The sequence below is a fragment of the Agelaius phoeniceus genome, chromosome 31, assembly GCF_051311805.1.
Source record: "Agelaius phoeniceus isolate bAgePho1 chromosome 31, bAgePho1.hap1, whole genome shotgun sequence".
NCBI lineage: Eukaryota > Metazoa > Chordata > Aves > Passeriformes > Icteridae > Agelaius > Agelaius phoeniceus.
In genome coordinates this window covers 339,473-354,274 of record NC_135295.1, presented here as the reverse complement: position 1 = coordinate 354,274, position 14,802 = coordinate 339,473, and the positions used below count along the sequence as shown (strand labels likewise).

General features: G+C 58.5%; 1 protein-coding gene across 2 annotated transcripts in view; it reads left to right on the top strand.

Moving 5' to 3' along the window:
- The first annotated feature begins 9,623 nt into the window (after window positions 1–9,623).
- KIRREL1 (kirre like nephrin family adhesion molecule 1) overlaps window positions 9,624–14,802 on the top strand; it is a 31,982-nt gene continuing 26,803 nt past the window's right edge. For both annotated transcript variants that reach the window (XR_013185688.1, XM_054653206.2), the window contains exon 1: window positions 9,624–9,824. Coding sequence is in view for 1 of the 2 variants with exons in the window: in XM_054653206.2 (XP_054509181.2) it covers window positions 9,773–9,824 (52 nt within the window). In the remaining variant the exon portion in view is untranslated. The remainder of the gene's footprint in view (window positions 9,825–14,802) is intronic.

Sequence of the window (14,802 nt, the reverse complement as noted above, 5' to 3'; positions counted from 1 at the left end):
GCCCCAAACGCTCCCCGAGTTCCCGGGGTTTTTGTGGGATTTGCTGCAGCCCCATCCCGCGCTCCCGAGCCGGCAGGGAGCGAAATTCCCGGGAATTCCGTTCGGTGCCGAGGCCGGGAGGTGGCAGCAGGAGACCGCGAGCGGCCGGGGGGGCCCCGAACTCCCCCCCAAAATCCCGAATCCCTCCGGGAAAGGAGGAACCGGGACGCGGCTGCGCCTCCCCCAGCCCCAAATGAAATCCTGGAGCCGCGTCCGAGCTGGGAGGAGGATCGGGGTGGGATGGGACCCCAAAATCCCAGAACTCCAAAATCCCGGAATTCTGGAATTCCTGAATCCCAGAACCCCAGAATCCCAGAATTCTGGAACTCCAGAATCCCAGAATCCCCGAATTCCTGGATTCCAGAATTCCGGAACCCCAAAACCCCAGAATTCCAGAATCTCAAGATCCAAGAATCCAAAGATCCCAGGACCCCAGAACCTCAAAACCCCAAATTTCCTGAATTCCTGAATTCCAGAATTCCGGAACCCCAAAATCCCAGAATGCCAGAATTCCATAATCCCAGAATCCAAGAATCCAAAGATCCCAGGACCCCAGAACCTCAAAACCCCAAAATCCCTGAATGCCAGAATTCCAGAATTCCGGAACCCCAAAAAACCCCAGAATTCCAGAATCTCAAGATCCAAGAACCCAAAGATCCCAGGACCCCAGAACCCCAAAATCCCAGAATCTCAGGGTTCCAGAACCCCAAAATCCCAGAACTCCTGAATTTTGGAACCCCCCTCCAAAATCCCAGGATTCCACAACCCCGGGACGGGATTTTGGGAAGGGAATTTGGCAAACGCACATTCCAAACTCGGGGGGGGGTTCGATTGGGAGGGAAAAAAAGGGGGAAAATCCGGATTTTTCCAGGCTGGGAACGGCTCCACGCACCCCGCCGGAGATGTTGGGGTTAACAGCCGACTGTCGATGCGGGGATTCATTAATGCGGTTCGGTTAATTAATTAATGAATTCGGATTGATTAATCGGCGATGAGGGAGTGCCGAGGTCCCGCCCTAATCCCGGGGGCAGATGTCCCCCCGGTGTCACCTCTGTCCCCAGAACAAAGCGCCAGACAAAAGCAGGAGATTTGGGGAATTAGGGGATTAATTGGGGGATTAATTAGGGGATTAATTAGGGACTGGAGGGGAGGAACATCCCGAGGCACAGCCACACCCTGGAGCTGCTCCCCAAAGGGGCTTTGTTCCTTTTTTTGTGCCGCGATTCCCAAATTTCCTCTCCAGAACCGGGGATTTCGGGAGGAATCCCTGACTCTGGAGAGCAAATTTGGGAATTGTGGCACAAAATTCCCGCCTGGAAGGGGCTCGGGGGGGGGGGGGGGCTGGAGGGGTCCCAGGAATTCCTGGAATGCTTGGGCTTGAGGGGCTTCTCCAACCTGGTAAATCCTGGGAATCTGAGTTAGAGGATCCTGGGGTCCTGGGATCCTTGGATTCTGGGATCCTTGGATTCTGGGATTTGGGGGTTCTGGAATTCAGGAGTTCTGGGATTCTGTAATTATGGGATCTTGGGGTTCCGGGGTCCTGGGATCCTTGGATCCCGGGGTTTTGGAATTCTGGGATTTTGGGCCTCTGGAATTCAGGAGTTCTGGGATTCTGGGATTCCACGATTCTGGGTCCCTGAGGTTCCTGGGGTTCTGGAATCCTGGGATTCTGAGATTCCAGGAGTCTGGGATCCTGGCATCTTTGGATCCTGGGATTCTGGGATTTTGGGGTTCCAGAATTCAGGAGTTCTGGGCTTTCGGGATTCTGGAATTGATTCTGGGATTCTGAGTTCCTGGGACTCCAGGATTCTGGAATTCTGGGATTCTGGAATTCTGGGGTTCTGGAATTCTGGGGTTCTGGGATTCAGAGAGCCCGTGGCCACAGAGCAGCAGGATTTAGGAGCTGGGGAAACTGAGGCACGGGGGGCCCCGCTGGCAGCACCCGGGGAGCTCTGCAGGGCCGGGATTGGGGCCGGGATTGGGGCCGGGATTGGGGCCGGGATTGGGGCCGGGATTGGGGCCAGGAGCCGTCTGGGGAGAGGGAAGAGGGGATTTGGGGTCTGGGGATTTGGGATTTGGGGATTTGGGATTTGGGGATTTGGGATTGGGGATTTGGGGATTTCACCCTGGCTCGGGATTGGGCCGAGGAGGAGCTCTGGGCTGGGGGGATGGGGTGGGAATGGGGCACCCAGCAGCCACCAGTGACCACCAGTGACCAGCAGTGACCATCAGTGACCAGCAGTGACCAGCAGTGACCACCAGTGACCAGCAGTGACCACCAGTGACCATCAGTGACCAGCAGTGACCATCAGTGACCACCAGTGACCACCAGTGACCAACAGTGACCACCAGTGACCACCAGTGACCACCAGTGACCACTAGTGTCCACCAGTTTCCCCCAGCACCTCCCAGTGCCCCCCAGCACCTCCCAGTTCCCCCCAGTGCCCCCCAGTGCCCCCCAGTGCCCCCCAGTCCCCCCCAGTATCCCCCAGTCCCCCCAGTCCCCCCCAGTATCCCCCAGTCCCCCCCAGTGCCCCCAGTGCCCCCCAGTATCCCCCAGTCCCCCCCAGTATCCCCCAGTCCCCCCCAGCACCTCCCAGTGCCCCCCAGCACCTCCCAGTCCCCCCCAGTCTCCCCCAGTGCCCCCCAGTATCCCCCAGTGCCCCCCAGTATCCCCCAGTGCCCCCCAGTCCCCCCAGTGCCCCCCAGCACCTCCCAGTCCCCCCCAGCACCCCCCAGTGCCCCCCAGTCCCCCCAGTGCCCCCCAGCCGTTCCCCCTGTGCCGGGATTTGGCCGAAATCCCCCGAGGAGCTCAGGAGTTATTTTGGGGCCGGAGAGGCTTTTCCTGGGGAAATGGAATTCCTGCAAATCCCCGGCAGGGAGATAATTCCCTCGGGATGGAGGGCAGGGATTTGGGAGCTGATTTCTGGGGGAGAAAAAAAAAGAAAAAAATATTCAAAAAGAGTCATAAAGGGACACATTTGGATGGGAAGGGCTGGAGGCTCCGGCCTGGCTGCTCCTTCCCCCATGGAAACGCTTCCCAAAAATCTAAAAACCCATGGAAATCATGGAATTCCTGCCTTTCATCCCAATTCCAGGGCCCCAGCTCCCCAGGGAATCCCGATGGAGATCCTGGGGCTGGCCAGGAGGGTTTTCCTTGGCCACCCCAAGGATCTTCCTCATCCATCCCAAATATTTCCCTCATCCACCCCAAAGATCCTCTTGGCCACCCCAAAGATCTTCCTGGTCCATCCCAAGGATCTTCCTGGTCTATCCCAAATATTTTCTTCATCCATCCCAAATATTTTCCCGGTCCACCCCAAAGATCCTCTTGGCCATCCCAAAGATCCCTTTGGCCACCCCAAAAATCCTTTTGGCCACCCCAAAGATTCTCCTTGGCCACCCCAAAGATCTTCCTGGTCCATCCCAAGGATCTTCTTCATCCATCTCAAATATTTCCCTCGTCCATCCCAAAGATTCCCCTTGGCCATCCCAAAGATCTTCCTGGTCCATCCCAAATATTTCCTTCATCCACCCCAAGGTTCTTCCTGCTCCATCCCAAACATTTCCCTTGGGGATCTGGGATCTGCCGGGAGCCGCGGGCTCCGGGTGGATATCCCGGGAATCCCAGCACAGATTGGGATTCCAGGGGCTCCGGGTGGATATCCCGGGAATCCCGGCACAGATTGGGATTTCACAGGATCCGGGTGGATATCCCGGGAATCCCGGCACAGATTGGGATTTCACAGGATCCGGGTGGATATCCCGGGAATTCCAGCACAGATTGGGATTTCACAGGATCGGGGTGGATATCCCGGGAATTCCGGCACAGATTGGGATTTCACAGGATCCGGGTGGATATCCCGGGAATTCCAGCACAGATTGGGATTTCACAGGATCGGGGTGGATATCCCGGGAATTCCGGCACAGATTGGGATTTCACAGGATCCGGGTGGATATCCCGGGAATTCTGGCACAGATTGGGATTTCACAGGATCCGGGTGGATATCCCGGGAATTCCAGCACAGATTGGGATTTCACAGGATCCGGGTGGATATCCCGGGAATTCTGGCACAGATTGGGATTTCACAGGCTCCGGGTGGATATCCCGGGAATTCCGGCACAGATTGGGATTCCATGGGCTCTGGGTGGATATCCCGGGAATTCTGGCACAGATTGGGATTCCATGGGCTCAGGGTGGATATCCCGGGAATTCTGGCACAGATTGGGATTCCAGGGGCTCCGGGTGGATATCCTGGGAATTCCAGCACAGATTGGGATTTCACAGGATCGGGGTGGATATCCCGGGAATTCCAGCACAGATTGGGATTTCACAGGATCCGGGTGGATATCCCGGGAATCCCGGCACAGATTGGGATTTCACAGGCTCCGGGTGGATATCCCGAGAATTCCGGCACAGATTGGGATTTCACAGGATCCGGGTGGATATCCCAGGAATTCCAGCACAGATTGGGATTTCACAGGATCCGGGTGGATATCCCGGGAATTCCGGCACAGATTGGGATTTCACAGGATCCGGGTGGATATCCCGGGAATCCCGGCACAGATTGGGATTCCAGGGGCTCCGGGTGGATATCCCGGGAATCCCGGCACAGATTGGGATTTCACAGGATCGGGGTGGATATCCCGGGAATTCCAGCACAGATTGGGATTTCACAGGATCCGGGTGGATATCCCGGGAATTCCGGCACAGATTGGGATTCCACAGGATCGGGGTGGATATCCCGGGAATTCCGGCACAGATTGGGATTCCACAGGATCCAGGTGGATATCCCGGGAATCCCAGCACAGATTGGGATTTCACAGGATCCGGGTGGATATCCCGGGAATCCCGGCACAGATTGGGATTCCAGGGGCTCGGGGTGGATATCCCGGGAATTCCGGCACAGATTGGGATTTCACAGGATCCGGGTGGATATCCCGGGAATCCCGGCACAGATTGGGATTTCACAGGATCGGGGTGGATATCCCGGGAATCCCAGCACAGATTGGGATTTCACAGGATCGGGGTGGATATCCCGGGAATCCCAGCACAGATTGGGATTTCACAGGATCCAGGTGGATATCCCGGGAATTCCGGCACAGATTGGGATTTCACAGGATCCGGGTGGATATCCCAGAAATTCCAGCACAGATTGGGATTTCACAGGCTCTGGGTGGATATCCCAGGAATTCCGGCACAGATTGGGATTTCACAGGATCGGGGTGGATATCCCGGGAATTCCGGCACAGATTGGGATTCCACGGGCTCCGGGTGGATATCCCGGGAATTCCAGCACAGATTGGGATTTCACAGGATCCGGGTGGATATCCCGGGAATCCCGGCACAGATTGGGATTTCACAGGATCCGGGTGGATATCCCGGGAATTCCGGCACAGATTGGGATTTCACAGGATCCGGGTGGATATCCTGGGAATCCCGGCACAGATTGGGATTTCACGGCTCAGTGCAGACCCCGCCCGCCCCCGGCGCTGCAGAGCGAGGAACGCGGGCCCAGTGCCAGAGCCGGAGCTCCGGGTGACAATCCTGGAATTCCGAGCGCTGATCCCAGAATTTGGGGTGCCATTCCCGCAATTTAGGATGCCAAACCCGGAATTCGGGGTGCCAATCCCAGGATTTGGGGTGCCAATTCCTGAACTTGGTGTGCCAGTCCTGGAATTCCAGGTGCCAATCCCAGAACTTGGGGTGCCAGTCCCAGAATTCTGGGCCCGTTTCCCCCCGGCTGCTCCGTCATTGGATGTGGAATTTTGGGATTGGGGAGCAATCCCAAAATTGGGGTCCCGTGGGTTGGGGGATTCGACATTTCCCAGTGTTGGGGTTTGGGATCCAGTGTGGGGATTTGGGATCCAATGTGGGGATTTGGGATCCAGTGTTGGGGTTTGGGATCCAGTGTTGGGGTTTGGGATCCAGTGTTGGGATTTGGGATCCAGTGTGGGGATTTGGGATCCAATGTGGGGATTTGGGATCCAGTGTGGGGATTTAGGATCCAATGTGGGGATTTGGGATCCAATGTGGGGATTTGGGATCCAGTGTGGGGATTTAGGATCCAATGTGGGGATTTGGGATCCAGCCCCAGGATAATGGAGCAAGCATTGGGTATTATGGGCCAAACTCTGGGATAATGGCTCAAATATCGGGATGACAGACCAGACTCCAGGATAATGGACCAAACATTGGGAAAATGGGCCCAAAACTGGGATCATGGAGCAAACACTGGGATAACGAGCCAGACATTGGGATTATGGGTCAAACTCCGGGATAACGGAGCAAACACTGGGATAATTGACCAAACACCAGGAAAATGGGCCCAACACTGGGATTATGGGTGAAACATTTCCGGGATAACGGAACAAACTCTGGGATAAGGGATCAAACTCTGGGATAAGGGAACAAACCCCGGGATAACGGAACAAACCCAGGATAACGGAACAAACTCTGGGATAAGGGATCAAACCTGGGATAAGGGAACAAACCCGGGATAAGGGAACAAACTCTGGGATAAGGGATCAAACCTGGGATAACGGAACAAACCCCGGGATAACGGACCAAACCCGGGATAAGGGATCAAACTCTGGGATAAGGGACCAAACTCTGGGATAACGGAACAAACCCGGGATAAGGGAACAAACCCGGGATAAGGGAACAAACTCTGGGATAAGGGAACAAACCCGGGATAAGGGATCAAACCCGGGATAACGGAACAAACCTGGGATAACGGAACAAACCCAGGATAAGGGACCAAACTCTGGGATAATGGACCAAACCCGGGATAACGGAACAAACCCGGGATAAGGGACCAAAGCCCGGGTTAAAGCTGCAGCCGAGCTGCCCAGGCTGTGACGCCTCCTCCTCCTCCTGCTCCTCCTGTCCCTCCCAGGTTTTAGGGTCCCCGCTGCCTCTCCCGTGCCCCCGGTGCCCCTGCCCGGCTCCCGAGTGCGGACACAGCGGCTTTTCCCGACCCGTCAGCGAATTCCCGCCTCCTCCTCCTCCTCCTCCTCCTCCTCCTCCTCCTCCTCCTCCTCCCCACATTCCCGCCAGCTCCGGGGCCTCTCCCGCTCCCGGGACCGTCCGGCACCGAGCGGAGAATTCGGGAGGATTTGGGAGAAAACCCCAAAAAGGCCCCAGGGGCCCGGCGGTGTCCGGGAGCGCCGTCCCAGCCCGCGGGATTGGCTTTAACAAAAATCCGATCTTTTCACCCCGTTTCGCTGCGGCCCAGCTCGGGCGCTTTGGAACTGGAATCTTCTGGTGCCGCCCCCCCGGGAATTTGGGAATTCCTGGGGCTGGGGGAGCCGTGGAAAAACGAGAGGGAGCCCTCGGTGCGTCCCGAACGGGACAAGGCCCGGGAGCGCTGCCAAGAAAGGGAAAAAAATGCTTGGAAATCCCCGGGAGAAAGGGAAAAAAATGGGAGAAAATGGACTTTTCCATGGAAAAAAACTCCGGGAAGGAGGGGCTGGGCGGCCTCTGGTCGCGGTGCTCCCCGACCCCCTTGGCCCAGCTCCGTTTTTCCCAGGTTTCCTCCAAATCCCTCCAGGCGGGAGGAAAAAAAAAGAAAAAAAAAAAAAAAAAAAGAAAATTCTATTTAAGATTAAAGAGGGAAAAAAAAAAAAAAAGGAGAGAGAGAGGGATAAAAAAGAAAAAGCTCAAAAAAGAGGAAAGGGAAAAAAAAAAAAAAAAATTCCAGCCCTGAAGAAAAGAAAAATCCCGGGAAGATGGAGGAGCTCCCACGCACGCGGGTGCGCACGGGGACACGCACGGGGCCAGATGTGCGCGGGAGGGGCCAGGAGGGGCCAGATGTGCGCGGCCGCACCCCCAGGTGGGCACGGCCAGGTGTGCCCGGGCCTCCCGGGCCGTGGGCAGGTGTGGGAGCACAGCAGCAGCGCCCCGAAATGCAGATGTGAGCCCCGAAATGCAGATGTGAGCCCCGAAATGCAGATGTGCGCCCCGAAATGCAGATGTGCGCCCCGAAATGCAGATGTGCGCCCCGAAATGCAGATGTGAGCCCCAAAGGGCAGATGTGAGCCCCGAAATGCAGATGTGAGCCCCGAAATGCAGATGTGAGCCCCGAAATGCAGATGTGAGCCCCAAAGGGCAGATGTGCACCCGACACGAGTGCAAACATGGGCGACATGGGGTGCACGAACACCCCAAACACACAATTACACCCCAAACACACAATTACACCCCAAAACGCACAATTACACCCCAAAACACACATTTACACCCCAAAACACCGATCCACACCCCAACGTGTGTGCGCACAGGCCCCAAACACAGATCCGCACCCCAAACACGGGCGTGTGAACCCCAACAGACCCATTTACACCCCAAAACACCGATCCGCACCCCAAACATGTGTGTGTGAACCCCAACAGACCCATTTACACCCCAAAACACCGATCCACACCCCAAACATGTGTGTGTGAACCCCAACAGACCCAAAACACGAGCGCACGCCCTGAGACACCCCACGTTTACACCCCAATACCCACGTGCACAGCCCAAACCGCGCATTTACACCCCAAAACCCGCTCCAAAATCCGGCTCTTCCAGCCCAAATCCCCCTCGCACACCCCGAACCCCCCTGTCCCACCCCAAATCCCCCTCGCACACCCCAAATCCCCCTCGCACACCCCAAATCCCCCTCGCACACCCCAAACCCCGCTCTCCTGCCCCAAGTCCGGCTCGCACACCCCAAAGCCCCTTCGAATCCCCCTCGCACACCCCAAATTCCCCTCTCTTGCCCCGAATTCCTCTCTCCTGCCCCAAATCCCCCTGTCCCGCCCCAAATCCCCCTTCTCCTGCCCCAAATCTCCCTCTCCTGCCCCAAACCCCTCTCACACACCCCAAATCCCCTCTCCCACCCCAAATCCCCCTTCTCCCTCCCCAAACCCCTCTCGCACACCCCAAATCCTCCTCTCCCACCCCAAATCCCCTCTCCCACCCCAAATCCCCCTCTCCCACCCCAAATTCCCCTCTCCCACCCCAAATTCCCCTCTCGCACACCCCAATCCCCCCTCTCCCACCCCAATTCCCGCTCTCCCTCCCCAATCCCCGCTCTCCCACCCCAAATTCCCCTCTCCCTCCCCAAACCCCGCTCTCCCACCCCAATCCCCGCTCTCCCGCCCCAGCCCCGCTCTCCCTCCCCAAATCCCCCCTCTCGCACACCCCAAATCCCGCTCTCCCTCCCCAAACCCCGCTCTCCCACCCCAAATCCCCTCTCCCTCCCCAAACCCCGCTCTCCCTCCCCAATCCCCGCTCTCCCACCCCAATCCCCGCTCTCCCACCCCAATCCCCGCTCTCCCGCCCCACCGCGCGCTCCCCGCGCAGCCCCACGCGTGACACGCGCGCACGTCCCCGCTCTCCCCCTTCCTCCTCCTCCTCCCTCTCCTCCTCCTCCTCCTCCTCCTCCCCCCGCTCCCGCCGCTCCCGCTCCCCCTCCCGGCGCCCCCTCCGCCCCCCGCCCCGCCCCCGCCGCCGCCGCTCGCTCGGGGCTCGCAGCGGAGCCGCCGGAGCTCCGTGGCCCTTCCCGGCCCCTGCCCGGCCCCGGCCCGGCCGGGCCAGGCTCGGCTCGCCCAGAGCGCCGCCGGTACCGGGGGCGGCGCGGGGCCGAGCGGGGCGGCGATCCCCAAGCGGAGCCCCCAAAGCGGAGCCCCCAACCGGAGCCCCCGGCGGGCCCGGCCCCGGAGCGCGGCCGCCGCCACGGGACGGGAGATGCGGATCCTCCTCCTGTGCCTGCTGACTCTCGCCGGGACCCGCGGGCAAGGTGGGCACGGGCCGGGGGCACCGGGGGCACCGGGGGGCGCCGGGAGCGGCACCGGGAGCGGCACCGGGAGCGGGACCGGGAGCGCCGTTCCCAACTCCGCGGGCAGCGCTCCAGCCCCGCTCGCCGCCGGTCCCGCCCGTTCCCGGAGGGAGGAACGAGAGCCCGGCCCCGGCCGGTACCGGGGGTTCCGAGGGGTCCCGGGGGTTCTGGCGGTGCCCGCGGCCGCCGCTGGCGGTACCGGAGGGTTCGGATGGAATCGCGGCCGGTGCCGCTCAATGCCGGGCCCGGTTTTGCCGATTCCCGCCGTGGGGTCTCGTGGATTCCCGGTACCGGGGGATCGCGGTGGGACCGGGCCCGGTTCTCCCGGACCCCAGGGATGGTTCTCGTGGACCCCCCCCTTCGGTACCGGGGGATCGCGGTGGGACCGGGCCCGGTTCTGCGCGGTCCCGGGACTGCTCCTCGTGGAGCCCCCCTCGCTCCTGGTGGAACCGGGCCCGGTTCTCCTGGACCGCCTCTCGGTACCGGGGGGTCCCGACGGAACCGGGCCCGGTTCTCCCTCGCCGGGGCCGCTCCGTTCCCCCGGTTCCGGTCCTGTTGGAGCCCCCGGGCCGGGACCGGGGTTTGGGCCCCCCCGATGTGGGTCCCGGGGCCGGTTCGGGGACCCTGGGGTCAAACGGGACCCCCGGGAGGGGCTGGGGGGGGACAGGGCTGAGGGTGATGGGGGGGACTCGACCCGGCCGGGGGGGTCTGTCCGTGTGTCCGTCCGTCCGTCCGTCCGTCCGGGGCCGCCTCCGGGGGGACCCCCGGACCCCAACCCGGGCATTGCTTGGGGAAGGGTCTGGGGCAGCCCGGACCCCCCCATTTCCCACCCCCACCCCCCCAGAGCCGCCTCCCGGGGTGGGGGTGGGGAACAACCCGACCCCCCCCAGGACCCCCAAATTCCTCCCCGGGGGAAACTGAGGCACGGGGGGAGCTGCTCTGCCAAGGTCACGCTGAGGAAAAGCCGCGGGGCTGGGGGGGGCCGGGGGTCCCCAAAACCCCCCAGAAACCCTCGGGGGGCGCGGGGGGGGCGCCCCCATCCCCGCGGGGAGGATTTTGGGGAGGGGTCCCCCCCTCTGTGCGCGGGGCCGGGGCCGGGCTCTGCCCCAGCGCGGCCTCCGGCGCTTCCCAGCTGCAAAATCCAATCTAATTTTTAATTAAGGGGGCGGCGTTGCTAAGATGCCGAGAGGAGAGAGGGGAAGGGAAAGGAAAAAAAAGGGAGAAAAAAAAAAGGAAAAACCAAAAAAAACCCACAACCCAAAAAAAGCCCCAAAAAACCCCAAAAACGCCGCCTGGACCGCGGGGCTTTGGGGAGGAGCGGGAGGAAGGCGCCGGTGGGGCCGCGACCCCCGGGGCAGCGCCGGGACCCCCGCGGGGCCGGGGCAGCTCCGGGGCAGCGCCGGGGGCTCCGCGGGCCCCGGGAACAAAAGCGGCCGCGCTCCCGCCCGGGGCACGCGGGGAACGGCGGGAGGGACCCGGGGAACCGGGAGGGACCCGGGGAACCGGGAGGGACCCGGGGGAGCCGGGAGGGACCCGGGGAACCGGGAGGGACCCGGGGGAGCCGGGAGGGACCCGGGGAACCGGGAGGGACCCGGGGGAGCCGGGAGGGACCCGGGGAACCGGGAGGGACCCGGGGGAACCGGGAGGGACCGGGGGGAACCGGGAGGGACCGGGGGGAACCGGGAGGGACCCGGGGAACCGGGAGGGACCGGGGGGAACCGGGAGGGACCCGGGGAACCGGGAGGGACCCGGGAGAACCGGGAGGGACCGGGGGGAACCGGGAGGGACCCGTGGGAACCGGGAGGGACCGGGGGGAACCGGGAGGGACTCGGGGTACGGGGAGGGACCCGGGGGAACCGGGAGGGACCGGGGGAACCGGGAGGGACCGGGGGGAACCGGGAGGGACTCGGGGTACGGGGAGGGACGGCTCCGGTTTAACGGGGAGGGACGGCTCCGGTGTGCAGTGGGACGTTCCCGGTTTGGGATGGGACGGCTCCGGTGTGGAATGGGATGTTCCCAGTTTGGGATGGGATGTTCCCGGTTTGGGATGGGATGTTCCCGGTTTGGGATGGGATGTTCCCGGTTTGGGATGGGACGGCTCCGGTTTGGGGCGGGACAGTTCCAGTTTAGGATGGGAGGGATCTGGTCTGGCATTGGTGGCTCCGTTTTGGGATGGGACAAGTCCCGTTCAGGATGGTTCTGTTTGGGATCGATGGCTCCAGTTTGGGATGGTTCTGTTTGGGATGGGACAGATCCGTTCTGGGATGGTTCCATTTTGGGATCGATGGCTCCAGTTTGGGATCGATGGCTCCGTTTTGGGATGGCTCTGTTTGGGATGACTCCAGTTTAGGATGGGGCAGCTCCAGTTTGGGATGGGGTGGATCCATTTTAGGATTGATGGCTCCAGTTTGGAATGGGACAGGTCCGTTTTGGGATGGCTCCATATTGGGATTGATGGCTCATTTGGGGTGGGATGGCTCCAGTTTGGGCTGGGGCAGCTCCAGTTTGGGATGGGAGGGATCCAGTTTGGGATCAATGGCTCCAGTTTGGGATGGGATGGTTCCAGTTTGGGATCGATGGCTCCGGTTTGGGATCAATGGCTCCAGTTTGGAATGGGACAGGTCCGTTCTGGGATGGTTCCATTTTGGGATCAATGGCTCCAGTTTGGGATCAATGGCTTCAGTTTGGGATGGCTCCGTTTTGGGATTGACTCCAGTTTAGGCCGGGGCAGCTCCAGTTTGGGATGGGATGGTTCCATTTTGGGATCGATGGCTCTGGTTTGGGATCAGGGCTCACATCCCTGCATGACAATCCCAGTGACCCCCAAACCCATCCCAAACCCATCCCAAACCCATCCCATCCTTTCAATCCCATCCCAATCCCACCCCAATCCCATCCCAAACCCATCCCAAACCCACCCCAAACCCATCCCAATCCCATCCCAATCCCATCCCAAACCCATCCCATCCTTTCAATCCTACCCCAAACCCATCCCAAACCCATCCCATCCTTTCAATCCCATCCTTTCAATCCCATCCCAAACCCATCCCAAACCCATCCCAAACCCATCCCAAACCCACCCCATCCTTTCAATCCCATCCCAATCCCATCCCAATCCCACCCCTCTCCCTCCACCGTCACCTCCCACAGGAGCCTTGCCCCAATGCCGGGTCAAAATTTGGGGCTTTTATGGAAAATTTTGGGGTTTTTTCTGTAAAATGTGGGGTTTTCTGTAAAATGTGGGGGTTTTTTGGAAAATGTGGGGTTTTCTGTAAAATGTGGGGTTTTCTGTAAAATGTGGGGTTTTCTCTGTAGAACGTGGGGTTTCACCCTGGAGCAGGCTGGAATTTGGGGGAATTCTGGGCGGTTTTGGGGTCCCTCCCGCCGTGGGGGGCGCTCGGGCCTGGCGCTGAATGGGGCTCATCACTCTTCATTTCTCACTAAATAATTTTCTGTATCTTATCTAAATGAAAGCCATTATTCTTCCCCGTTTCAATCACTCGCCGTGATTGCGCCTCAAATTGAAATATTTATTCATTTTCTGGGCCCTTCTTCTTCTCTCCGCGGGGTTTTTTATTTATTTTATTTTATGCCTTATTTCATTTTATTTTTTCATTTTATACTATATTTTAAATTTTATTTTATATTTTTTTCTTTTATTGTGTACATTTTAATTTTTTTTTGTTTTACATTTTAATTTAATTTTATTTTATATATTTTATATTTATATTTTATTTTTTATTTTTTTTTATTCCCTTCCTTCCCTTCCCTCACATGGGAGAGGTGACAGCAGGGACCTGACCCCAAGGGATTTGGGATCCCCAAGGGATTTGGGACCCTGGGGGATTTGGGACCCTGGAGGATTTGGGATCCCCAAGGGATCTGGGATCCTGGGGGATCTGGGATCCTGGGGGGTTTGGGATCTCCTGGGATTTGGGATCTCACAAGATTTGGGATCCCATGGGATGTGACCCCTTGACCCCAAATTTTGTGGCAGGGACAGGGACAGGGCCAGGAGCGCCCTGGGTGTCCCCAGTCCCTGGGAATGGGATTTGGGGGGATTTCAGGTGATTTGGGGTGATTTTGGGGTGATTTGGGGTGATTTGAGCTGATTTCGGGTGATTTTTTGTGATTTGGGGTCGGAAACCCCAACCCCGGAGGCCCCAGAACCTTCTCCTGTTTCTCTTTGTGTCCCTGAGGCGACCTCGGGGGCGGCGCCTCTGCCCCAGCTCATTAATCATTAATTCATTAATTTATTCATTGATTCATTCATTTATTCATTCATTAATGATTTATTCCTTTAATCCCCCTGCTTTAATCCAGGCTTGATTTAATCCCGAGTTTTGCCCACCTGGGCAGACCCTGGGAATGCCCAGCTGGGGTTGGGCTTCGGGAATTCTCGGGGACTTTCAGCAGTTTGGGGGAATTTTCGGGATTTTTTTGGGAATTTTTGAGAATTATTGGGAATTTACGGGAATTATCGGGAATTAATATCCGAGTTTTTAGGAATTATCAGGAATTATTGGGAATTCTCAGGAATTATCATGGATTTTGGGGAATTTTCAGGAATTATCATGGATTTTTGGGAATTATCAGGAATTATTGGGAATTTTGGGGAATTTTTGGGAATTAGTATCCTGAATTATGGGCAGTTATTGGGAATTTTCGTGGATTTGGGGGTATTTTTGAGAATTATCGGGGATTATCAGCAATTCTTGGGGATTCTCGGCACATCTCGGGGATTTTCGGCAATTCTCGGGAATTCTCGGGAACTTTCAGTGATTTTCGGTGATTTTCGGCGATTCTCGGCCATTTCCGGTAATTTTCGGCAATTTTCGGCGATTCTCGGGAATTTTCGGCAATTTTCGGCGATTCTCGGGAATTATCGGGAATTCTCGGCCATTCTCGGCCATTTTCGGCGATTCTCGGCAATTCTCGG